Genomic DNA, 24,888 nt, shown 5'->3' on the forward strand with positions numbered 1-24,888 from the left:
AGAGCAAAGACTTGGGAATATTAGGAGCTTCCCTGGAGAAGAGGTGGAGAGTTTCAGCACAAATCTGGTTGTAAGAAAGCAAAGAGAAAGTAGGGAAGGCTCTCAGTCAGTCAAACAATGACTTCAATTAACCTGTCCTAGATGTGACAGAACGTGGAGATACCTGATACTCCATGTCACACTGAACTCGTGCAGAGATAACAGCTAGGCTGCAGAAACTGTCACTTATCATCCCTTCCCTTTCACACGTCCCTAGTCCAGTGTCGGCTTACTGGTTCACGCAATAGTTGGAATTTGCTGTCTTGCTTCCTGGCCAGCAGGGACCCAGAAACGTCACCAGCTGATGCTGGGAAGCAGCATCCAACAGCTCTGGCAGAAACCTCTCCTGACTGCCCTGTGACCTGGGGGAAAGCTGTCAGCCCTGAAGGACCCCAAAGGCAGCTGTGACTGGAGATGATGAGGTGCCATAAACAGAGCAGGGTGCAAGACAGTTTTCCATGATGTTTATCGCACAAAATGCCGGGGGCTATCGCTGTCACAGGAGTCACTGATCTGAGTGAGCAGGGCAATTTTGCTAGATCAAAAGACTATAGGGGGATGCGCAACACAGACTCTCCACTCATGAATCAGACGCCAGCCCACTCGAGCCACAGACATCTCATGGCTTTAAAGGTTCAAATGCTGGTCTCGCTTTCCTGAAAAGCTGACTCCTTTCCAAAACATCATAATTTACAAGAAGCAGCACAGGTTAGTATTGCCTTTCTGAAAGCAGACAGGAAAGCATGTTTCAAGTGGCTCAGTCACAAATAAAAGCTATCTATTTAACAGATATGGGGCAATAAAGGCTTATTTGGGCATTTTCTCTTTGGGTAGGTATAGGGGGAAAATTGTGACTTCAGGTATGAGTTACACTAGGCCCATCTCAAACCTACCACCAGCTGACTGCCATCTACCAGCCATCACAATTTTGCAATTAACTCAGCAGTTCAAGGCGTGAGCTGGGCTGGCTGAATCTGCCGCTCGTTTGCGGCATCCCAGGCGGCACAGAGAGACCGAGAGCTGTAACCTTCCCGCGGGGGCTGGCCCTGGTCCCAGAGAGACCCCAGCAGGAGCAGGGCTGGCAGGACCGGCTCTTGCTCCATGCTCCGGCAAGGGTAGAGCGGCCGGGCAGGGCTGCACTCTGACCTTTGTGGGGGGTGGGTGGACTGTCTCTTTGGGAGCTTGGCCAGCTGGCAAGAGTCAGAGCAGCTCCTTGGCTTTCTCATTTATCAAGGCTGGGCAGACAAGCAAGAAGCAGGAGCCAGCTGCCAAGATTTTTGCTCCCTTCTGTGCTCAACAGCGGTTGAAGGTAGAAATTCTGGCTGTAAAGCCGCTGTTCGGGCACCAGGTTTTGAACTAGTGATACGAGAAATACTGAAATGGGGAGCTCCAGCTAGGAAGAATGGTTATAAAGGAAAAGAAAAATTAAGAGAAGGTGGAGGCAATGGCAAAGGCTACATTAACTTGATAAGATTGTGTCAAAATCCTCAAAACATTGATAAGCATAGAATTTCTCAACTTACAGTCAAGAGATACTGACAACCAGAAATACAAAGCACTCTAATTCGGCTTTTAGGTACAAGTCAATAAGGCCACCGGGACACTGCTCCATTTTCATACGTAGGTAAATGTCACAAGGAACGTAACCAGACCCAGAGAAGGGAAGAGAAAACCCGAAGCCCACATACTAAATGTCACACATCAGCTTGGACTGTAACGCGGGTGCCACGGAGCCTGCATGCTGAAACGTGCTGCAGCCTCGCTACGGTAGCACATGCAGGTTCATTTGAAAGCCCATGAAGAGTCTGAAGGGATCGCTTCCTAACCACTACTTCTACCACACAGGTTTTTGCACATGGAATAATCTCCCCCTGCTACTTTGCACAGCTAACCCTGCTTTTTTCAACTCCTCTCCTCCCCGCCCCCTCCCTCCTCCAGCCCCCTTCATTTTCCAACACAAAGAAAGAAGCCATGACCCACTTTGGCGAGGCACCATGACACTGCTGCCTTCCCTGAAACGGCATAGATCAGAAATTTTTTAGATGCAAACATTCATATGCTTATTTGATGGACTTTGCTATGGCAGTTATGACTGGATCAGAGATTTAGCTAGCAAATAACCTCTCCTAGCTGGAAGGAATTTTCCTGATTCATAAGCACTTCTCTACTATGCTGCTGAGAGATTTGTGAAAGCAGCTCTAGATGTTAATAATAAATCGTGCTTGTGAAACTTTAATTGATTCAAAAGCAATCAGCTCAGAGCATGGAGGATCTCTGTGGTTTGGAATATATCACACCTTGTACACAGTTGAGACTTGAAGGCTTGCTCCCACTTCCATTGTTGTCAGCTGGAATACCGCCACCTGCTTTAGCGGAATAATAATCGGGGTAATACAATTCTGAGACTAAATTGTGCCTTTAGGCACCACCTCATAAAAGGAGAGGTTCTCGATCCTATTAACAGCAAAGGTGTTATGACTCAGAGGCCAAATGATGAGCAATGCTTTCCCCTTGCTCCATGGGAACAGGCTTCGCAATCTGCAGCCTGGCCCGCAGCAGCAGCTAACTACAAGCAGCTCGGCTGGCACACAGAGGGCAGAAGCAAAGCTGTGCCCGCTGTCCTGCCCAGGGTACCACTGGCAGAAGATAGGAGTTTTCTCCCATGGAAATTCTGAATTCTAAACCAGACAACTACTACTGCAGTGTTGCCATGTAATAGTTGAGATTTTCTACTGTGTTATCATTTTTAATTTCTGTATCATCACAGGCACCTGATGACTCTGAACTAGGAGCTAAAGACAAGGTGTTACAGTGATGCACCATTGATATTAAAAATTGCTGGGTGACTTTACAAAATTACTCTGCAGAAAACCAGAGTACCTACATGCTCACTGACATAAAGACCAAGATCTAAACATTGAGATTATTGACAAAGGAAACTCCAGGCACTGATCTTGCTACAGCTAAAAGAGACAAATTATCCCTGGATAGCTATGGCAGTTGCTGCAGGCCAAGTATGTCAACAATACTGATTTTTCTCATTGTCTCCCTTACATATATAGTAGCTTCACCCACTACAACTTGTCATGTTGCAAGAAATCTTCCATTTCAGCAAGTCGGAGGGAGCAGATGCAACAGCATTCTTTGGCATAATCTTTGTTTTAAAAAATTGCACAAAACATTTATTAAGGTTGACAGAGACCTTTTCCACAGCTATATATATCAGCCTCCCCAATGCTAACTCAGGGGTCATCTTCTCTGACATTAATATTTAAAGCTCTCTCAATTCAAGGTGGGTACAAAGATGAATAAAATGATTGGATTAATGCTGGGCAATTCTGGAGATGTCAGAGAAAAAGTTTTCAAAATTAGGTCCTTAAAATCATAGGTCTGAATGCCCTTGATATCAGGGGACATGTTAAAAGTCAGGTAAGCAGTTCTGGCTAAAAAGGTAGCAATAATATTTCGGGGCAGTTTTAAAAAATAAATTTTACGTAACATTTTAAAATTTATTCCGATTTTTATTTTTGCTCCTTCTCATGACCTTCACACCTTTAAAAAGGAATGAAGAGGGCAAGAAGAACAGTCTTTTTGTAGAAAAAAGTGCCTTGGTTTCAGAAATTCTAACCTAAATATTCTCAGGTGCTCTGGGACTTAATAAAGACTGAGTCTAATTCTGGGCTCCTTTCTTTAAGAACCTGTCTGTAATCGTTACATGTAGCTATTCCTTAAATTACATCTGTGTGCTTTTTAATTGTGAAATGCCTTCATAAGGATGTACTTGTCACAAAAAAGAATGACAGAACACAAGTCACATCTAATCACTTACCCTCTCCACATGTGAGCAATATTGCTTTTTTTTTTTATCGTACCAGTACCAGAATTCCCAGCTAACACCGTTCACTCATTTCAAACATTCAGTAAATGCGTCAGTGCCTGTAAGCGTAGTACACAAGTTATTACACGCAAATGTTAACAACTACCCCAAAGGAGAAGAGTGAAAGTACAAGAGATTTAGGTAAAGGTTATTCAGCCTTGGGGCAGGTGGATGAACTAGACAAACTCTTGAAACCCCTTCGAGCTCTGGGTTTTAATGATTTATACAAACTCGTTATGTGCAGGGTTTGCAGGTTTCAGATCAGTCCCTTTAAATAACCGTAAAGGAAAAGTAGACACTAGCAGAGCCAATAACTTCTGTAGGCTATTCAGTAGTCCTTAGTCATGTGGAAAGTTGCATTGAAGTTCACAGACTATATACAGTAGAGTCAATGGGGCACAGAGATCTGATATGTGGATCTCAAAACAGGACTTCTCTTCGTAAGCATAACTGTAAATCAGGACTAAACTGTCCCGCACAGTGACTGATTAAACATGACATGGAAACGTGAGAGGCTGAGGTTTTTTCTCTGCACTTTCCGTTTGATCAAGTGCAGAGAAACAACGCTTTAAACACTGCCTGCCAGAGGCTGTAAAAGAGCCCAGCTTGCAAGCAGGCAGCAACCACGTTTGAGTGGAAAACAATGTGGAAGACATGCTGTCTAGAAGCACAGATCAGTCTACATGAGCTGTTGACTGTCAGATAAGATAGCCACAGACATTACTACACTCTTGACCCTAAAAGACATTCCTTTATATTTCCTAAAGCTGAACAAAGTATTTCCAGACTCTGGCATGAAAATTTCTCTGCTGCACTAAGCAGTTGTTGCAGGGACGGGGCTGTTGGTATGCTATTCTGTGCCAATTCACTGCTTTTAGCTGATTTGCTTGACTCGTTCACTGTAAAATCTGCTTATATTTCATTATTTCCGCTGTTCTCATAACGCAGCACACCCTTCATGTTGTTCTGCTTACATACATCTACTCTCATCCTCAGGGCCCCAATCTAGCAAAGCACCAAGTCTAGGAGCTCTCCTGGAAGCGGTAGGGACCAGATCCCACAGCTGAGGTTGTGGCCCTCAATGGAGCCGGGGTCACAGCCCCCTGGACACTGGCTGAGCTCTGTCCCACCACCTCCTCCCAATGCAAACAACATGCCTCTGCCCACGTGCAGCTGACTCAGGCTGGGGAGGAGGGAGGCATCAAACACAGCACACTGCCTACAGATGCATCTACTGTACCACAAGCAAAAACTTTCGGAAAAGCTTAAAAACACCTCATTAAACAAAAGATTTATCCTTATTTGCAAAGAAAACAAAGCTATGCATAGCACCTGAGCAAACCAATGGTAATCCCTGGCTAGGCCCCCAGCCAGCCCATTTGCCTTGCAGGGCACTGCTGGTATCAGTCACAGATCCAGTTTGACTGCTAATTTACCTCCCTGGGGAAAGGCCCTTGACTTCAGGGGAAACAAGATCTGGTTCCAGATGTCAGAAAGGGCATAAGATGAGAATAAACAAAATCACCAGCTGCCAAAAAATCCCCCCGAAAAAACAACAGAGAGAGAACATGAGGAATCCCGTGTCTACAATGCCTTGACCCATGGAAAAAGCAAAACAGCACACTAGTAAGAGTTGCTCTGTTAACAGTGGCTGTATGTAATTAGGAAAGGCATTCAGCTTCTGTTTTCAGCATGTAATTTTTAATTGATTTTGCTGAAAGAAACTTTAGTGTTGTTTCAGTTAATAGGAGTCTTTCCAGCAAAACTGGTCTCCGTAAAAGGCTTATGTAAACCTTCCTTCAAGTGTCACAGGCTTATTGTTTGAATTGGCAGGGAATTAACCTGTTGCAAAAAACTCATTCCCTATAAAAGCCAACAGTCATGAGACGCACAGCTGCAGACCTGATGGGTCTCCTACACTAGGGAAAGGTGATGATTTCAGAGACCTGGCCACTATACAGCAATCTTTCCAGATCCCAGAGGAGACAGAGCTTTTCCCTGTCATAAGGAGTACCACACACATGAACATGATGCTTTCTGGTAACACACAGGAAAGTAAAACAATTCCTGTTAGTAAGCCGCTCTTACCTTCCCCAAGAGCTAGTATTCAGCCCCAAGGCAAGACCATGTTCTCATCTGGATAGCTGTATAATTATCTTATGCCTTCCAAAGGGACCACACATCCTATTAAACACAATCAAGTCACCGGGGACCAACTTAATGGTGGCTGGTGCCACATCAAAGCATGGGGACTCTGTGCACACCATCCCACATTCAGAGCCAGGATGAAGCACATGCAGACCCTTCGCATCTCTAGAAGGGCCATTAGAAATAGCAATACAGACACAAAGGCAGTGGAATAAGCTAACTAGCATGAGCCCTCAGGATAAAAACAAGGTTTTTCTTCAGCCAGCCAACAGCTAGTCCTCTCAAGGTCTGTAGCCCAGCCTTTTGGCTCCTCTGGCTCTTGGTCAGCTACATGACCTACATGCCTCCCTATACCCTTAACGATGCATCTGCCACTGTGCCGTGCCAAGCAGTGAGCTGGGGCACGCAGGTGGCTCTGCTATCCAACTCCATATCTAGGGCTGGCAAAACCAGCATTAAAGTGCAGGGTGCAAAGGTGACGCTCTGCCTCTGCTTCCAGATATAGTTCAGGTATGTCACCATATATACTGCATGTTGTATTGCCTCTGCAGGTAGCAGCGACATGTTCTGAAAAGTGACCATCTCAGCCCATGCATCCTACCAGTGAGACACATTTGCAGAGGGAGAGAAAGAAGGTTTGTCATAAAAATCAAGACCATGCCATTAGGTTGGGTTGATTGCTTCATGTCACCTGTAAAAGGCCATTATCTTTCTGGAACTGAAAAAGTCTGCAGGGCAAACCCCTCAGCCCCCTCCTGCAGAGAAAACCAAACCACCAAGCCTACAACAACTAAAGAAAACATTTGCATCTGACCTCAATACACAGGTATGATGCCTCTGTTGTGGGACACCATGTAGGTGACCTTCGCTACTGGACCCTTCCACTAGCAAAGCTGTACATCAACCTATGCAAAGGTTTGACTTTGAGGGGAGCAGGGCAGACCAGCCATTCTTACAGTAATGCTACATGGAAGGAAAAGTCCTGCTTTTAAAATAAACTCTTATGATCATTTACTACCTTTTTGGTCTTTAGAATACTTATGAGCAGACTAGCTCACTTGCATTGAGTAAGCCACTGCTCAGGTGTGCCTGCTGTTTTGTTTTGTTTTGTTTCCAGCACACACAGAAGCCAACCCTGGGAACTGCTGAACTGGAAAGTGAAAGTTGGGAAGTGCTGCCTCAAGAAAAATAGCACCTAACAGTCTTTAGATAAAAATCGCACACCAACCTACCTACCTGCAACAGGACCCAGCACTGTTTTCCTTTAGAAGTAAGCTTGAAGAAAGCAGCTGTGCAAGATACTGCCCTGTGAGCAAAGATTTTATCTACAATAGCCTTGATTACTGCCTAACCTTTTCCTGGCAACATCCAGCATGAGCTGATCCTAAATACGTCCTTGTCCTATTCCTCTGTGGTTAGGAGTGCACAATACGCTATGATGTGACATGTTGAAAAGCTTGTTTTCACGGCTGGATTAATTCCTCTGTATGATGGGATAAGGAACCACACTGTACTTGTTGCCATTTTTTTCAGGAAGCAACTATGAATAGGCGTTGCTGTATTGACAGCTAAACCTCAGCTTAGGGAAAGACAGAGATGTTTCCTCAATAAGGTCAGAAAGCCATGTCTCCTTTGCAGTGTTGCAAATGAAAAAAAAAAAAATCCATGGAACTGAAAGCTCTTTTAGAAAGCCCCAAATACACATACCTACATTTATGGGACTTCTATTTTGGTCAGGGATTAGTAACAAAAAGCAGTTTCCTCGAAGTAAGGAGCAAACTCACTGAAAATTTTAGTTGCATCATGAAAACCATCCTATGAGAGCACCAATCCAGCAGTAAGCCTGGTTTTAACATTAAAAAGTCACATATAACCAAAATACACCATCTGCCTCAGGAACTCCATTCTCACAGACTCACAGAAGCACTTGAAGAAACACTTCACTATGGCTATTTCAAACTGCATATGTGTGGCTGAAAAAGGAATCAACCAAATGCCTGATTTTAGCCATTACCAGCATTGTCATCTCACACCAAAGTGACACATTTCAGCTCCTTCTTGATGAACTATCAGTGCTGGCTCTCAAGCCTCTCTGGCATTTCAAAGGAGAGAAGACCCAGTTTTGGCAGCACCTGTGGCAAAACCAACTTGACTTACCAGGAGAATACTCATTGTGTTGGTAAATGCAGACTCTCTCGTGAACTGCTTAATCTTGAAGGGGGCAAGGAAAAACACGTAGTATTATGTTTAAGCTTAACCCACAATAAAAATAAATGACCCAAGGTATTTTAGGCCAGCAACTCTCTTACTCTGTTGACCCTGGGAATCCAGAAAGAAGAGGCACATTGACAAGCCTGTGGCCAAACACTTTCTGGTCAGGCTTTTCCTGGTGTCTCTCCCTGCTGCTCCCAGCTTCCTAAGCAAGCACTCTCATTCTGATCATAAAATCTCCAAACTCTCCTACACAAGTGCAGTGGTTCCCTTCCGAGTACCTCCTACCATCCTGCAGACTCCCTCCAGGAGCCTGCTGCTCATGACCCAACAGAAGCAACCTCAGTTCAGTACAGCTGCAGCCAGCAGCTCTCCTCTTACATCTTCCAGAATGGAATCACCCTAAGTTTTTTTAAAAAAGTCACCCCCCTGCAAATCTGCCCCATGCAGCTGAAGCTACCTGACTCCATGGCTCAACCAGTTTCTCAACAAGATCAAAGCCTGTGCAGTTGTTCAAGGAGCTTTTCAGTTACTCCTCCAGTTTCTATCACGAATTACGGCAGCACTTGGAGAGTGCCAGAATCCAAAGGGATGGATTACCCCTGCCCTGTGACAGGCAGCAGGCTGGAGGGGACAGGGCAGGCTGCAAGCACAGTAGCATTACATTATGCACAGATGCAGTTTTGCTGCTGAATGATTGACAATAACTACTGGATGTCACTATTTTAAGGATAATGTCATTTGCGTAATTATCTGGCAGGGTCTCTCTTCAGTGGCTGGCATTATTCACAAGGGAGGAATTAGACTTACAGTTGACTTGATGATCTTAAATGCCTTTTCCAGCCTAAGTGATTCTAAGATTCTATGATTCTAGACTGAAATCCAGCTGTAGAATAAGTAGATTTGCTAGTCTATGCAGACAATCACCATGCTTTAGAAGCTTGATACATATGATATACATTGCTAGTAATTTTCATACTCTCAGGTCCCGGAGAATATTAAAATGACACTCCTTCTCTATTTCACCGTACCACATGTATCATATGATCTCATACTTAAAAATAATTTAACATTCTCTGTCCTCACCTGACCATCTATTTCTTACTGGAGCTCAAGCTAGGAAGAGAAAGAGAAGTGGCTTTTACTTGATTTATCCTATCATCTCACCATCAAGATAGGAAAGAGTCCCCCACCCAGCCTCTGGCCCTTTGGCAACTTTAGTCCTCACTTATTCTGGTTTTAGTGTGTTCAAACCTGGGTTTATCTGATATAGAAGGATGCACTACTAAACACAGGACTGCACTGCCTGCGTTAAACCATGCAAAGCCCCAAACCAAGTGGCATTTGGCCCAACCCACAGTCTGAAATGGCACTAACAGAGTGTGACTGGGTTGGAACTGGTCTCATCCTGGATCCAGTTGTGGGTCCCAGCTGTACAACTGTAACCAAGCAGCAAAATGAGAGAGCTGACATTATTCTTTGCAGTGCTGGCATACCAGAAGTAGGACTGAGCAGGGCTGCTGCAGACCATACCCAAATATGCATGCTTTGCTGTTGGAACCCAAGTAACAGTATTCCAAAGAAAACAACTGACTGTTCCTCCTTTCCAGTGCTCTGGGCAAGAGGATGCCAGAAGTGTTCTGCAAAGCATGTCAAAAAGAAATCTTTCTGCATAACCAGACTGTCTCAGTGCCAACATCTCCCTGCTCATCTGTCCTGTTTCACCCCAGAAGAGGTCTTGCTCTGCCCCTGGTATACATGGGAAGATGCTGGTCAAATGGTCGTCTTGGCCAGGGAGACCTCTGCAAAGCAGACTGGCTGTCTGATCCATGCTAGCTGGTATATGCCTTGATGCTTCAGCTGATATGGGAGCACTTTGACAGTACAGAAGGGGGAAAAAATATATTCAAACTACCCCCCTGAGTACAGAATAATAATAAAGAAGAAATAAAAAGAGAGCTGCGTATGAGAAATAGCTTCCTGAGAACAGCCTTAAGACCTGGGAGCGGAGGCTGACGCAGGGAGGCACTGACGCTCTGATCCTGCCGCAAACACAAAGATGCCCAACATGGGCAGGAAGGAAAAACTCCTGCTGTAGGATCACGGCAGGAATTGAAAAGACTTTTAGTGGCTGAGCTGAGTGGCACTGGGTAGGTATGTCAAACAGATAGGGTTTAAAACACAGGCCTGTAGCTAATGCAGGGAAATAAGGAGGCTTTGGTGTAACCGGCACATATTAGCCTTTAAATATCAAGGCACACAGTGGCAAGAGCAACAGCTCCTTGCATTTACCTCCCAGAAAACCCAGGAAGGTTTCACTTAGTGCCTGCCCCTTTGTTATCAGTTTGACATGTGCTCTACGGCACAGAGCAGACCCACAGCAGAGGCTTCTGTCGGTCAGCAGCCACACAGGCACCTGAGGTGCAGGCAAGGGGCAGTTTTGGGGCTGATATAAACCAGCTGCATGAATTAACACTAACGCAAAATCTAGCCACTGTGCCTTGGAAGGAAAACCTGTTCTTCTATGTGCTTGCACAGACATCGTAGGAAGGCCCTCCCTGTAGTCAGTACTGCAGCCAGAAATTTCACTCCTTCCTGGAAGCTGGTGCACCTTGGACAATGTGCAGTGGCAAAGCAGAGGTACTATTACCCCAGCTGACAACTTTTTCCTGGTGGGCAGCAAGTGACAGTTATTTATCCAAGCAGAAAACTCAAGCTATCATCTCAGCCATGGGGTTCAGACCAAGAGAAGGAATGAATGCAGAGCTCACCGATAAATGATGCCTCTTTCATGGAGAAACATAAGGGCTGAAATAATTTCTGCAGCATAGAACCGGGCCCGATCTTCATCGAAGCGACGCGACTTCTGAATATGGAACATCAAGTCCCCGCCATTTACGAACTCCATCACAAAGAACAGGCGATCCTTCACACACACACAAACACAACAGATACGAACAGCATTAATCATCTCCTCTGTCAGGCTCAGAAAAATGTAAGTACAACTATTATCTCCCAAACAAAAACAGATTAAATACCCACGAGACATTGGGGGGAAAAAAACACCCTGATTTTTTCAGGAAAGATTAAGTCAATACCAAGAAGGTCCATTAGTATCTCCTTGCCCTGCACTCCTCCCAAAGATTTTTCCCCCAGTCATTAAATTAAATCCTGTTCACATGCAGATTGGGCATATCAGTAGGTGTGTGCTCCTCACTGACCAGCTCCTGTTGGGTTTCCTGAACTGTCCTTAGCCTGAACCGGTAAGGATGATACCCCTTCAACAGCACTCTGAGCTGAGTGGGCACAAGAGAAATCTGCAAAAAGTCACCTGCTCTCTACTACACACCTCAGATCTCTGGGGAAAGATGCTCCACAACGTAATGTGCATAACCAGACATCTCACAGACTGCAGCTTTGCCACAGTGGCACATGATGATGTTGTCTCAAGGGTATCCCAACACTTTTTCTGGGGAATGTGCATTGTTTTCCAGAATGGGATTTCCTGCCATACACTTTGCAGGGCAGCTGCCTTTTTGGGCCCTCAAATTTCAGCACTCCTCTAATTAACCTGCAGACACCTCTGGGTGATGAAGGAACTGGTAAGGACAAAGTACAAACCAATGTTTCTGCTGGGCAGAAATGCAGTTCAGCTCATTAATCATGGCTGCTGGTCTCTGAGGGGTGTGTGTGTGTGTCTTTGTTCTGGCTTTTGCAAAAGTCTACAGACATGGAGGCCTTGCTTAAGCTGCATGCCCAACAGTCTGGGTATGGGTTTAGTGCATGCAGAAGGGGTGCTCCCTTAATTGTGGCAGGAAGGACACAGTGACCTGCCACAAAACTAAACCCTAGAATTGTTGCAGTCTGGTTCAAAAATTTCCCCATGTAATTCTTTCAGGACATTCAGTACTGATTGTTTCAGTTTTCCTCTGAGTAACAGGAACAAGCAAACTGGAAAACAGGCAAACAATTCAGTTGAGACCAGTCAAGCCTTTTAATGGTACTATTTGCCCTTCTTTCCCCACAAGCTCCTTCCCAGGTCCGATGTTAATTATCTACAAGCTACTTTTAAATCCTCTCTAAGTTTAAGAGGATAAACATTGTTATACTCCACTTTCTGGCAGCCAGCCAGCTCGAAATGACTACTGGTATTAACATCTTGAGATGCACAGAGCAGAAGAAAAGCAACTAGGAATCCTTGCGTTCCTCCCCAGACATGAGCAGGAAAGCAAACGGCTTGTGTCAGCTTGCTTCTCATCACCGTCCTGAGCTCTGCTCAACAGCTCCTTCCAGAAGCTAAGATAGATGTGTTCCCAGCAGTCTCCCAATACTACAGCATGTAGCGCCAAGACCGTGTGTTAAGTGCCATCTCCAGTCCACATAAAGACAGAGTGAAACAATGTAGCGTTGTTCATTATAAGGCTGCTGAAAGATATCCAAGCTGGCTCGGCTATGGCAGCAGTCTAAGCCAGAGCAGCAGAAACTATGCAAACCCACCAGCAACCTTGGCTCTTCAGCCCACATCAGATCTCTAACGTCACGTCTTCGCTGCAGTTGGTTAAACTGATGGGCTATGCTGTGCCTACCTGTTCAGCAACCCTTCCTGCAGCTGCAGCACACACATCGCCTCTGCCTTGCCAGTCAGGTCACCTTTTCCATCTCCTTGTTATTCTTTCCCACCTCCTTCCTCACTGATCTCTCCACATTACACGTGCTTATCTAGCCAAGCTTGTCCAGGCATCTCTTCAAGCCCGTACTTAAAAAAGAAATCCCTCTTGCCTGATCTCCAACAGGATGTAATTTAATTTTTCAGCAATCTGACAATGGATGTGTGTGTGTGTATTTATGTAAGTAATACATACGCTTGTACAAACATGCATACAGTCAGGTGAACATGCATGTGTTTTTTTACTCTTTCCTCAGAGGTGAGCTTCAAGGAAACAAAGTTAAGTCTTCCTATCTTAAAACATGCATGTCCTGCTTCTCCAGTGCAGGCAAAACTTCACAGCCCCTCTCAGACTTTTGGAGGTACTTGTCTGTAGTATGATGCTTAAAGGAAGATACTACTTCTTTCTTAAATGTTCAAGTGAGCACCAAAACAGCCAGTTTTAAATTCACATCACTGCTGTCATGGCACTAGCAGGTTTTTGCTACAAACAGCTCTTGCTTCAGACTAACTTCAAAGTTAGCAAGTATTGTGCATGTGTTCACAAGTGTTAACATCTATCAAATCACCTCCACCCACAGTCTCATTTCACAGGTCAAGCATAAATACAGAACTTTGGACTACTCAAACTTATTATTTTTTATAAAGAGGTCCAGCTAATTGTCTGTGCAGCTTTCTAACACTTAGAAATCCCACAGGGCTGCTGAACAAAAGAGCAGGATAGGTAAACCAACTCGGTAATAATACAGTGTTTGTGCATTGGCCTGCTACATGCCTGGCAACAAGTATCAGAAAAATCAGCAGTAAGGACCACCCTTTGGGGAACAGCACCTAAGAACCAGGCAAGGTCTTCCATTTTTACTCTTAAAACTTGCTTGCCAAACCATAAAGACCAACCACTCTCCCAGGAATCACTGAGAAATAAAACAAACAGTGGTATTTTATGATGGAGGGGAAAAAAAAGGCCATTTCCAGCAGGCAAGGTAAGAGTGAATAAACAGCTTAAAAAAGGGCCAGGAAAAAGAAATCTTGAAACAGCAGATAGTTCAGGCACTTGCAGATTGAACCTAACTTAAGAGTTATGTGCCTCCTTTCTTGGGGACTACGAGCAGGAATTAGGAAGAGTTGGAAGCTGGAGTGTTTTTTGACAGGGCTTAATGCTGAAATTGCCACATTTCTATTTTTCTGTGCTGCACTGCTCAGAAGTCTCCCCTGATCTGCTATCTCTGTTTGACATCGGCAAAAGTAAGAAAAGGAGCATTTGAGTCAACAGGAAACAGTGACGCGAAAGCCTTTGCAGCAGTGGCAGCCACATGAGGAAATCACGTTGCACCAGTTCTGGACTGGGATCGAGATGCGTAAAGCCACCAAGCAATTGTTCCTGTAGACTATAAAGAAACACTTGGAGGAAAACAAAGCCCATGGGATCAGTTGGGTTCATTTCAAGGCTGGCCTGTATCTAGAGATTAGCCCTGGCAATTTCAGTGCAAAAGAAATGTTTGGGTTTCTTTTTTCAATTTATTTGTTTAAATTGCAATTTGCCATTCCTATTCATTTGCTGATTAGCAGGGCAGGGGCTATTGGAAGCGGATACTATGTCCTAAGGACAGTGCGTGACAGCAACTACACATACCCACTTCATTTTGTTGCCTTGGCGGGTTTTGGTTGGGCTTGAAAAGAGTCCTGGACAGCAAAAGCTGCTGGGTGGGTCAATCTACAAAGCGATCACTGCCCTTTGCAAACACAAGCACCCACTGAAATCCAACTCAAACATCACTTTAGCCCTTTGTCCCCACCAGCTCTACAAGCAAGATGCTTTGAATCCTCATACCTCTCCTCTTCATCATCGCAGGAAAAAAAAAACCTGGATTTTTTTTTTTTTATTAAAAGAGTATCCTTTCCTTCCCCATGCCCAAAGAAGGCCAGTGTGATGGCTAACTTCTACCTGCTTCTAGTTAAAAGTCACAGCTGATGCCCATGTGCAACCCACACAAGACCAAAGATCTCTGAACAGGATGAGAGCCTTATCTCTGATCACAGGCTTTCACGCTAAGTAAATTGGGCAGGGCAGGACCATTGCCCTGGTTCAGGCAGCCTGGAAGGAAGAGATAGGGAAAGACGAGTGTTTCCTATGTGGAGACATGGAAGATGATAATAGCAAAGTTCCCTTCCCTATCTGAGCTGCCCCACCAAGGACACATCCCAGCAGCAACTGCATCCAAGCCTCCCCATCAGCTGACAGGTGGCATATAAAGCAACATCTGGAGGATATAGAGACTTGGTTAAATGTGGTTTAGAGCAGTGTCGCCGCCCCCCCCCCCCAAAAAAAAAAAAAACACCAAACAAAAACCAACAAAAAACAACCCAAAACCCCCCAACCAACCAACAACAACCCCAAAACAAAAAACAGCCTGGTTAAGGAATTCAGGAATTTGCACATTTTCACTTTATCTTTTTGGAAATAATTCATGCACACAACTTCTTAGAAAATCAGCTTTGGGCTCAAGCTGATTTCACTCAAGCCAAAGGACTTCCCCAAGAAAACAGTACTTTTTCACTGTTTCGGCAGTTTATGCTTTCCAGAGCAGAAGGCAGGCACTCAAAATTATCTCTGTTGGAGACAGCTGTGTCACTGCTTCCCAGAAAAAGTGTATTGTTTCCAAAAAAGAGTAGCAGGGCTTAAGAGCTTGCAAGCAAATTATTACAAGAGCTGGCAGGCTCCCTCAGCACTCCCAATGTTCCTGTTCTCCCTTCGTGGTCCACAACCCCCACACAAAGCAATCTGCCTCGGGTCTTGCTGGGAGCATGCAAATAAGTCAGTACTGGCCTTGGGAAAGCCACATGTCCAATGCCCCCAGCAGTGCAAGTGGCCATCTGTATCTGGGTCAAGGCACTGCAAAGCACAGAACCGGAAGGAGGAATAATAAAGACGTTTATTTCTCAATATTTATCTTCGTAGGAGTAACACAACCATGAACTACACTCAGATGCTGCTCTGAAATGCCTCCCCTCCATACCCAGCCCTTCAACCTAGGCAGTGCCACATCCTTGCAGATTGCTGCTGCTCCCACTTAAAAGGTTTAGAGGTGGGCACAGGGTGTTCAGAGGGTTATACAACAGCAGTGCTTCAAAACCAGAGGATTGCAGGTGTCATACGAATGGGCTCACCAAGAGGGGATGGCTGAAATGACCTTTGCATGTACATGTGTGCACGAGAGCTGCATGGGCTCAGCCCAAAATTTCTGAACAGTGCCACAGCCACACTCACCTGGCTGCGATGGAGCAAGACACTGACTGACACTAGGTGAAGATTTGATCCTTTGATTTCAAATCAGAATAACTACATCAAGCAGAGGAGAAGCACCTCCACTCCATGTTTGCTCAGCTGGAATTACATGCAAATGAGGGCGACGCTTCTTAAACCCGGCTGCAGCAACAACTGCCAGGGGACCTGCTGCTGCTCCACTCCCCACCGTGGCCCAAGACTCCCAGACAGCAAGGCGATGGCAGAAAGGCGGCAGGTTTTATAGCTATCTGCTAGGTGATCTTTGGTGCTTTATTAGCTGTTTTACCTCTCTGCGTACATGCCAGTACACTGCAGAAACCACTTCTGCCTAGGAGAAATCAAGCCACGGCAAAGGAGCGTGCCACAGATGGCACATAAGCCCTGGGGTTATCAAGACAGGGGAGATCACTCTGTGCCACATGCAAAAGGCTGAGAAAGAGAAGGTTTCTTCTGCTGGTTTTGGGTTTGGGGGTTGTTGGTTGGTTTTTTTTTTTCTTTTTTTTTAGCTAGAAGGAGGGGTGAACTGAAAATTAAGTTCCTATGAAAATTAAGCAAACTCAGAAAGGATTTGAGATAAATGTGGCATCTGCTCCAGTCTGGGCAGCTGGAGAGAACACTTGTGAGAAGCACAGGTTAATTCCCCACACCAGGCTCATTTTTAGCTACTTTAACAAAGAGCCACCAGCGCCATTGTCGCAGCTACGGGAACAGGGCAGTTATCACTCACAACTGCACTCCGCTACCTGACACTGCTGATAGTGGCCATAACGCAGGCTTTCCTACACCCCAGCAGCAAGGTACATAAACATCGCCTGGAGAATAACAAATTTGCTCTTGCCATTTGCATAAATAAACTCTGCGGGGTCCCTTGGGGTAAAGGCTGCCTCCCGCGCGCATGCGTGCACAGCACAGTATTAACGCTGAGCTTATTCCAGAAGAGCTGAACAACGACAACCACAACTCAGGACGAGCTGATGGGAGTTGTGGGTTCCCCCCCCTTTCCAGGGGAAAAAAAAAAAAAAAAAAAAAAATAAATCACGAATCAAACTACATCCTCCAGTTTTCTGCCCCTGTTAACTGTGAGGCTGAAATTTCAAGCTCACGCTGGAGAGTTCTTGTAACACGCAAATTCACTCATTTTTCTGGAACAATGCATCCTTTGGGATATGCAAGTGAACCATACGTGCATCCTTCCTCCTCAACCCCTCCCCTCAAGGCGGTCTAATTCACAGCAGGACTACATGACTAGCTCAGCTTTTGACTAGGAACTTTTCACCAGAATCGTAGCATGGTTTGGGTTGGAAGGGACCTTAAAGATCACCCAGTTCCAAGTCCCCTGCCACGGGCAGGGACACCTTCCACTAGACCAGGTTGCTCAAAGCCCCACCCAACCTGGTCTGTTCAACATACATGCAGAAGAATGATTTTTATCACTTTCGTTTGTTTCTATCTGTTCCATTAGAAACAAAACAAAAACCCCAACTGGGGGGTGTGTGGGGTGGAAATATCTCAGACACTAGGTCAATCGATTAAATCATGTACAAAAAAAATGCTTGTATAATCCCAATTTTAAAAGAATAATTATTTTAAAAAAAGCCAGCTTGGCCACCATTAAAACAAAATATCAAAAAAAGAAACCAACAACAAAACAAATTGAAAGAAAAAAAAAATTAAATTTTACCCTCCAGACCTTTAAAATGGCATAGAAAACTACATAAACACTCCTTCCCACCTGGGAGGCCAAAAAGCAAAGGGCTGGCTGAACTTAGATGGGAATAAATTGAGGAACAAGAAACTAGAATGTATCAAGCTATAGACATCGCCCATTTAAGCAAAGATTTATAGGACATCTGCACCCCTCAGCTGGCTGCTGATATTACGGTGTCTCAGAAAATAACAGCTCTGTAGAGATCATGCTCTTTTTACAGCCCTCAGTTCAGAAAAAATGCTACTGGAAATGGTGTTTTCAATCTGGAGTGAGCAACCTGAGACAGCCCTGGCCTGTTTTTAAAAATAATGAACTCTGCAAGCAATATCTGCTGGCCTCAGACTGTGCCAGGGAAGGCTAGAGACCTCCACAAGTTCAGCCAAAGGTCTTCTGGAAAATTAAGGGTACCAAAACACCCAAAGGCCGCTTGGAAACAGCTTGCTGTGAGGGCTTTGTACATCCATCCTCTCACCTTAGACGTCACCTGGAAAGCAACCCACATTGAAAGAGACCGAAACCTAAAGCACCACTGGGTCACACCTCAGCTAGTTACCTCTTCTCTGAGCTTCAACTGCCTTTTTTTTTTAATACCCCTCCTCCTCAATACTGACTGGCACCTGCTCACTCAGGTTGCTTGAGAGTTGCTGCCATTTTGACCCCTTTTTATGCTGCAAATTCCTTGGTTTTCAGGCCAAAGAAATTTATTAGTTTCAAGTACTGTGGCTAACCATAGATAACAGCATCTCCTTCAGCTACCACTGCACTAAACTTGGTAATTTGTCTAAGTTACAATCTCTCCCATAAGCCACTGCAGATGGAAACAGGCATTTTCTCAGCTCGATAAAAATGCAAGTATCCAAAGCCTTTCAACAACCAGAGGTGGGAAGGTTACGCTTGGGAGCTACACCACCATGATGGCAACTAAGCCTTCAAGTTCATGTTTTCACTTCAGCTCATATCACCTCTATGTTCAGCCTAAGTATGGACACGCAGGAAAGTTCACAGATAAAATCAGAAACGTCAGTCTGACCTTGTTTCATCTTCTGCGAGCAAAACCACTCTGCCTACAAAAAAACCCCACCCAACCCCATGTTCCTGCAATGAAGAGACCACCACGAGGTGTTACCATGCACGTCAGAGGAAGCCAAGCCTTTCAGACCAGCTTTGGAGACCTCACACATCTGGTCTAGTGGCAACTTGGGCCAGCATGCCAGCAAAGAGGTCATGGGGTTTTGGTGGATGTCAACACCGTAAAACCACAGAAAGACAGTTTTGACCCGTCTGCCTTTATTTGGTGCTAGACAGGTCAGGAGCAGAAAGGCAGAAACCGACTGCCCCTCTGGTCACAAAGCCAATGCGAGGGCACCGTGGCACACACGCTGCACGCAGAAGCCACACCGGAGAGAAGAAATCCCCTTGCCCCTCCCTGTCCAACAGCCCCCCCGCAAGCCCAGCTCACTGCCCCAAGCTCAACCTAAGCTCCTCCATGCCTGACTTCAGAAGGGCTCTGCAGCAAGCCCCCAGCGGGGTGCCTGTGCTTACGGCCAGAAGGCATGCTGGACTGCGCCGAGCTTTTTGGAAAACGCCAGGCCTAAAACCAGGATGTCCCCATCAACATCTTCACTTGATTTTGACCGGCAGCAACAAAACTGAAGCATGCGCTGGTCTTCCAGCACAGCGGCTTGGGGCTAGAAATGGTCTCAATGCTCTAGAACAGCAGAAAAAGTCTCAATGGTTGCAGCAAAGCATCCAAGAAGTACACTCAGCTGTCGGGTGTATGCACATCTGGAGCCCTGGCTCCCCAACATGCCAGAGGGGGAAGGCTGGGGGTTTAGAGCCTGGGTGATGACCAAAGCTGTCCTCCCTGCTCCCAAGGGGCTCCCTCTCAGCACCTTTCAGGGAGAACGCCAAAGAGGCCTTGTTGCTTCCTCACCACCCACCAGCATGCTGCAAGGCCTGTGTTAGGAGACTTGTTCATCTAACCAGAGGCCTGGGAAGGCTGCCACTGCCCTTCCAGCCTTCCTCGCCTCCACCACGGCAAGCTCAAGTGGAGGGGGTGGCGGACAACCAGGCTGATGCTGGGTATCCCCTGGAGGGACCATGACTGAGGACATGTCCCTTGGACATAGAAGGGCACCTAGACCTCTCTTGTGGCATCTGGGGACCAACAGGTGGGTGAGCAGCCAGCCAGCTGCCACTGCTCAGTCCCACCACTTTTGCTGGTAGGCCCCCACTTGGAAATTATGCCCCCATCAAGGGCTCCAGGTTAGCTCTAACACTTCTAGGGAGGTGAAATACAGGCTCATCTCTCTAAACACCTTGGTGATCCCTGACATGATGCCCAGCCTGACCCTGGGAGAGCTGTTTCAGTGCTCCAAGAGCCAGCAGAGACGTGCAGAAACCTTCCCCTTCCATGTTGAGAGCATGACATCAGCCCACAGCTTGTAAAGGGAGCGCAAAGCTGCGTGCTGGACAGCAGGCTGACCTCGTAAAATGGGACCAGTTCAATGATTATGCTGCCCTAGAGTTCCTGGGCCAGTCCCTACTGGCTTCAATAGCACCCCTGCTAGCTATTATCTCAGAAGGATGCTCGTTACAGAAAATCATGTCCCTCTGCCAAGTTCTCATGTCTCACTATTTTTGGAACAACACGGGCAGGCTCTGTGCCTCAGCAACTGTCAGCAGAGCCACAGGAAAGCAAATCCATATAACGATCAGGCTAGTGGGGACAGTGCTGGAAACAGCATTGCCTGGGGGTCAGTCCCCTGAAAGCACTCTGTAGTCATGAGAAAACGGATAAGGGCAATAAATGTAAAACCCAAACGCTCTTTGACACTATCTGCATGGGAAGCTGATCTCCCCCAACCCTTTTCATTCTCATGCATACAAGTGGAGACAAAAAGGATTTAAAAGCAAACCACCTGTGCAGGAAGGATGGTTCCTAAACCTCAAAGACAACAGGACCTACTTACTGCAAACTCATTTTAATTAAAACATTCCAGGATCCACATTCCCCAGGATTAAATTACTGACTTTGCTATTTATACATATAGCCTCTTTCACCCGATCCAGGACAGTATTGTTGAGGTGTTGCGTGACACCAGTGTCAGGTAAACGGAAACAAGCATTTTTTGGTGCTTCTGACCCCTAACACAGGAACCACAATTATCTGCAGGTCCCAGCACCTGTCAGCAACTCAGAGATTACTGGAGCAGGAGCATAATCCTCTCTGACACTAAAGGATGATTTTAAGGCCCTAGAAAAAGCAGAGGTAAATGGCTTAGGCAAGGTGCAAAGTTTCCAAGGCAAGGCTTTCAATTACAAGAAACAAATAATAAAAAAACAGAGACATGGTGAGCAAGGAAGACCTCACAGAGATGCAGCTGAAGCAGGACTTAAACCGCTCCCACTGTGAGGGAGCAGCAGGGCTCCTTCCTCGCTTTTCACAGGAAAGGAATCTGGAGATGCAAGTCCAAAACTGCCCAGCCCAGCGGCGGGCACGCAGAGGGCCATGTCCAGCCTCTGCCAGCCTGCTGTGCACTAATATTTCCTCTTTAGGCTCTGAAAACTGTGACCCATGTCAGGCAGAGACAACCCTTGCAGCTCCTACCATCTAGTGGCTGCAGTATTACTGTGTGACAGAGCAAGGAGGCTGTTTGGAGGTCAGGCAGCCTCAACCCACCCTGGGCAAATAAAGCAGTTCTTGCTAGCGGGTATCACTTATGCTGCAGCTGAGACTAAATTAGGAGCACAGTGAGCACAGGGGCAGCACAAGGGAACAGAAAACCTTTCTGAAAACCATCAGCAGCTAATGTAAGCACAGAGAAACCTCAGCTAGCTCTAAAATGGGAGAGCAAAAGTAGCAGCAATATATAGATGAACTCAGGTAATGCAGTGCTGTTTCTGGTACTTGTGCCTGCTTAGCTAATACTAGATTTTACCGGCACTACACAACATCGCACAGTGCAACACAGACATGCCCCAGGCTCTTTAAGCTACCCCTAGGCTGCTAAAGTCAGGGCAAGAGTTTTCTGGTTTGGGTGGAATACTACGCAAGAGTCAGAATTCATCCAGCCAAACCCTCAAACCCTTTGAGCACTCTGTCCTCAAACTGCCGCAGCATTTCAGGCACTTCCAAGGTCCTTCCTTTCCAATTTCCACAATTTCCTCTTTAACTGGGGGTGGGGGGCATACATAACTGGACATCCCTATCCTAGGGGCAGCCTCACCAGTGCGCCAAGCGGAGGGGATAACGACTTCCCCTGAGCTCCTGAAGCAGTCCAGGACATAATTTAACTTCTGTGCAATCGAGAATGCACTGCTGGCTCATATTGAACTTGGCACCTACTATAAGCGCCAGGTACCTTCCATCTGAGCCAATACCCTGCCAGTTAGTCCCTGCCTCTCTTGATGCATCTCATGGGATCGGGCTCCAACTTTGTTTTGACAAATGGTAAGAAGCCTCAAAATGGCCAGGTCTTGAAAAATTCCTAAAGGCAGGCCCAGTAGGTCATTATTTATCCAGCATCTTCTCAGCAGACTGGAGTCGTGCTTTGTTTCTTTATAACATGAACTGTTAATGCCACATTTTGAGAGTTTGGGCTGTAAGTGTGATACATGTGATGTGGTTTCCATGTGATTGCAAGTGAAACCAGGTATTATTTTCTGTAACCCTGCCCCCAAGTCCAAACATAAGTAACGCTTTTAAATATGGCTGCAGGCTGACATTTGAATAAGTGGTTACTCTTTTTAGAGAGAGAGATACACACACACATATATATATACATATATATTTTATTCTTTTCTATCAAGTTCATGTTAATGGAGGGGATAGCTCAATGCCATTTAAAGAATAAGCAGAAACCCTAAGTACTGTACCAGCCTTGTTAAGCCCTCCTGGAAGGACTCTGTCCACTGAATACCCAGGTGTTGCAATCATTTCTCTACTACAGCAATGGGATTTAATTGTGCTTTTATAAGCAATTTAAATCTGGTTATTCTGGATTGAAATGGGTGTCACTGAGTACAGAACATGGGCAGAAGATGCAATGAACCACACTAGCCTGAAATCTACTTTTTCTTTCATAAACACTTCCCCCTTTTTAGTTTTTTTTACTATTGGGGGAAAGTGGCGTTCTGTTACTGACAGTCCAGATAATGAAGCAAAGTGGGATTCAAGTTAAAGAGGAACCGAAGTAAGACCAGAAATAGCAGGGTCCTGCTACGACAAGCACCACTCTTTTGTCACCTTTTCAGAGACTGACCAGCTCTGTTTCAAGGCAGCAAGGGCTGAGGGGTTCCTGCCTCTGCTCCTCTCACGACAAGCTGGTCCAGAAATTCCTGTTCCAGGCTGTTCTACTGTTTAGCAACCTCCTTTTCATTTCCAGTCTAACAGTATCCATGGCCAGTCTAGACTCATTTAATCTTAGCCAGCATCTTGACAGCTTTGTTTCCCTCCTCAGCATTCGACATCTGCAGACACCAATCAGATCCTCTTTTTGCTTTCAATTTGCTAGTCTAAAGTAGGCTGAGTTCTTCCCTTTTTTTCCCCCCTCTTCGCAAAAGACTCTGCAATTACTTCATCAGCCCAGAAGACCTTGTCTGCACCCATGGCAGATTGCATCCATTTTCTGAACATGATACAGTACTAGCACAGTGACCTTAAGTCTCCCTAAGTTCATGGAAAATACTCTACACAGCCCAGGAGCACACTTGCTATTTTCACATCTACATTGAAATTCAATAAGGAAAGCCATAGCAACAAGTAAGCAAAACCCACTGCTATCCTACATCTGACCTGAAAAAGCACACATCAGTACTGGATATTTCTGATATTTTACATGAGGACTTCAGGAAAGCTATTAAAATTTGGGCCTTGTGTCTTCATATTATGAAATAAAAGTGGAGTTTCCTTGGTTACTAGTGACAACAGTGAGCTTTAGGTTTTATTTCTGCTATACAGCACAGCTGCTCTGTGAACCATGTAAGCTGTATATAAAAAAACCCAAACAACCAAAGATACGAGATGGTTTGTTGGTTTTTATTACATGAGTCTACCCAAGGGCTCCACCCTTAAAGAGCACAATTCTTAAACTCCATAGCTGGCTGTTGCATCACCCCAGTGAGAAGAGAAACGGGTAGGTGGCAGGATGCATCTGTCTGACTTTTTTTTTTTTTTTTTTTTTTTTTTTAGTATTCTGGGTTTATGTAGGAGGAGTGAAGCCACAATTAAAAGGGCAAGTTTCTCCCACCTCTTCCAAGAGGAAAAGAAGCTCTATTACCATTTAGCAATGGACAAAAAGCAACTGGCAAGGAGCCCAGGCAGTCTGGAAGAGCTATGCTGCAGAAAATGCTTTGGTTCTAACAAGAGTTTAGCTCAGGGACTCCCAAACTTACCGTCAGGTACACTGCTGTGGCCACTGCCTCCGTCACAGCCACTCCTCCCTCCACCACCCACATCAGCAACAAGCTCCCACCCACACGCACACACCGAATGAGGCTCTAAGCTGGACAGGCAGCGCATGTGCAGTCCTCCACTGAGTTACACGTACCACAAATGACAGCAATGGTATCATTTGTCTTACCTACGCAAGAAGAAATAGCAACCATATACAGATCTGATTCAGTGTCCACCCATGTCAGTAAGATCCTTTGCAGTAACCCCAGAAAGATTGTGTACTGCTCAGAACTGAATGAAAAAAGGCCAATAGCAACAGCAGGCTACCCCTGCTGCCAAGTACAATTCATTGGGTTTGCAGATAATTCAATACAAATACAGTCCTGTTAAAATTCAGGTAGCAAGACAGCAGAGCCTGAGGTCCCACGGCAACAGGAGGACACTGCAGGTCTGTAGACATGTGCGTATATGCATTTGGAAATATTCAATGGCACAGAGATGTTTCTAGGGAAGACACAAAGACTTCCCTGTTATTACCATTTCATTAGGGAGCTCA

General features: G+C 45.6%; 1 protein-coding gene across 1 annotated transcript in view; it reads right to left on the minus strand.

Annotated features, from left to right (window-relative positions):
- Nucleotides 1-24,888, minus strand: part of PRKCH (protein kinase C eta) — a 121,596-nt gene that overhangs the window by 37,201 nt on the left and 59,507 nt on the right. Inside the window, exon 10 of the mRNA XM_055716395.1 lies at nt 11,047-11,201. Within this exon, the coding sequence (XP_055572370.1) occupies nt 11,047-11,201 (155 nt within the window). The remainder of the gene's footprint in view (nt 1-11,046; nt 11,202-24,888) is intronic.

This window comes from Falco cherrug, chromosome 7, assembly GCF_023634085.1.
Source record: "Falco cherrug isolate bFalChe1 chromosome 7, bFalChe1.pri, whole genome shotgun sequence".
Classification (NCBI taxonomy): domain Eukaryota; kingdom Metazoa; phylum Chordata; class Aves; order Falconiformes; family Falconidae; genus Falco; species Falco cherrug.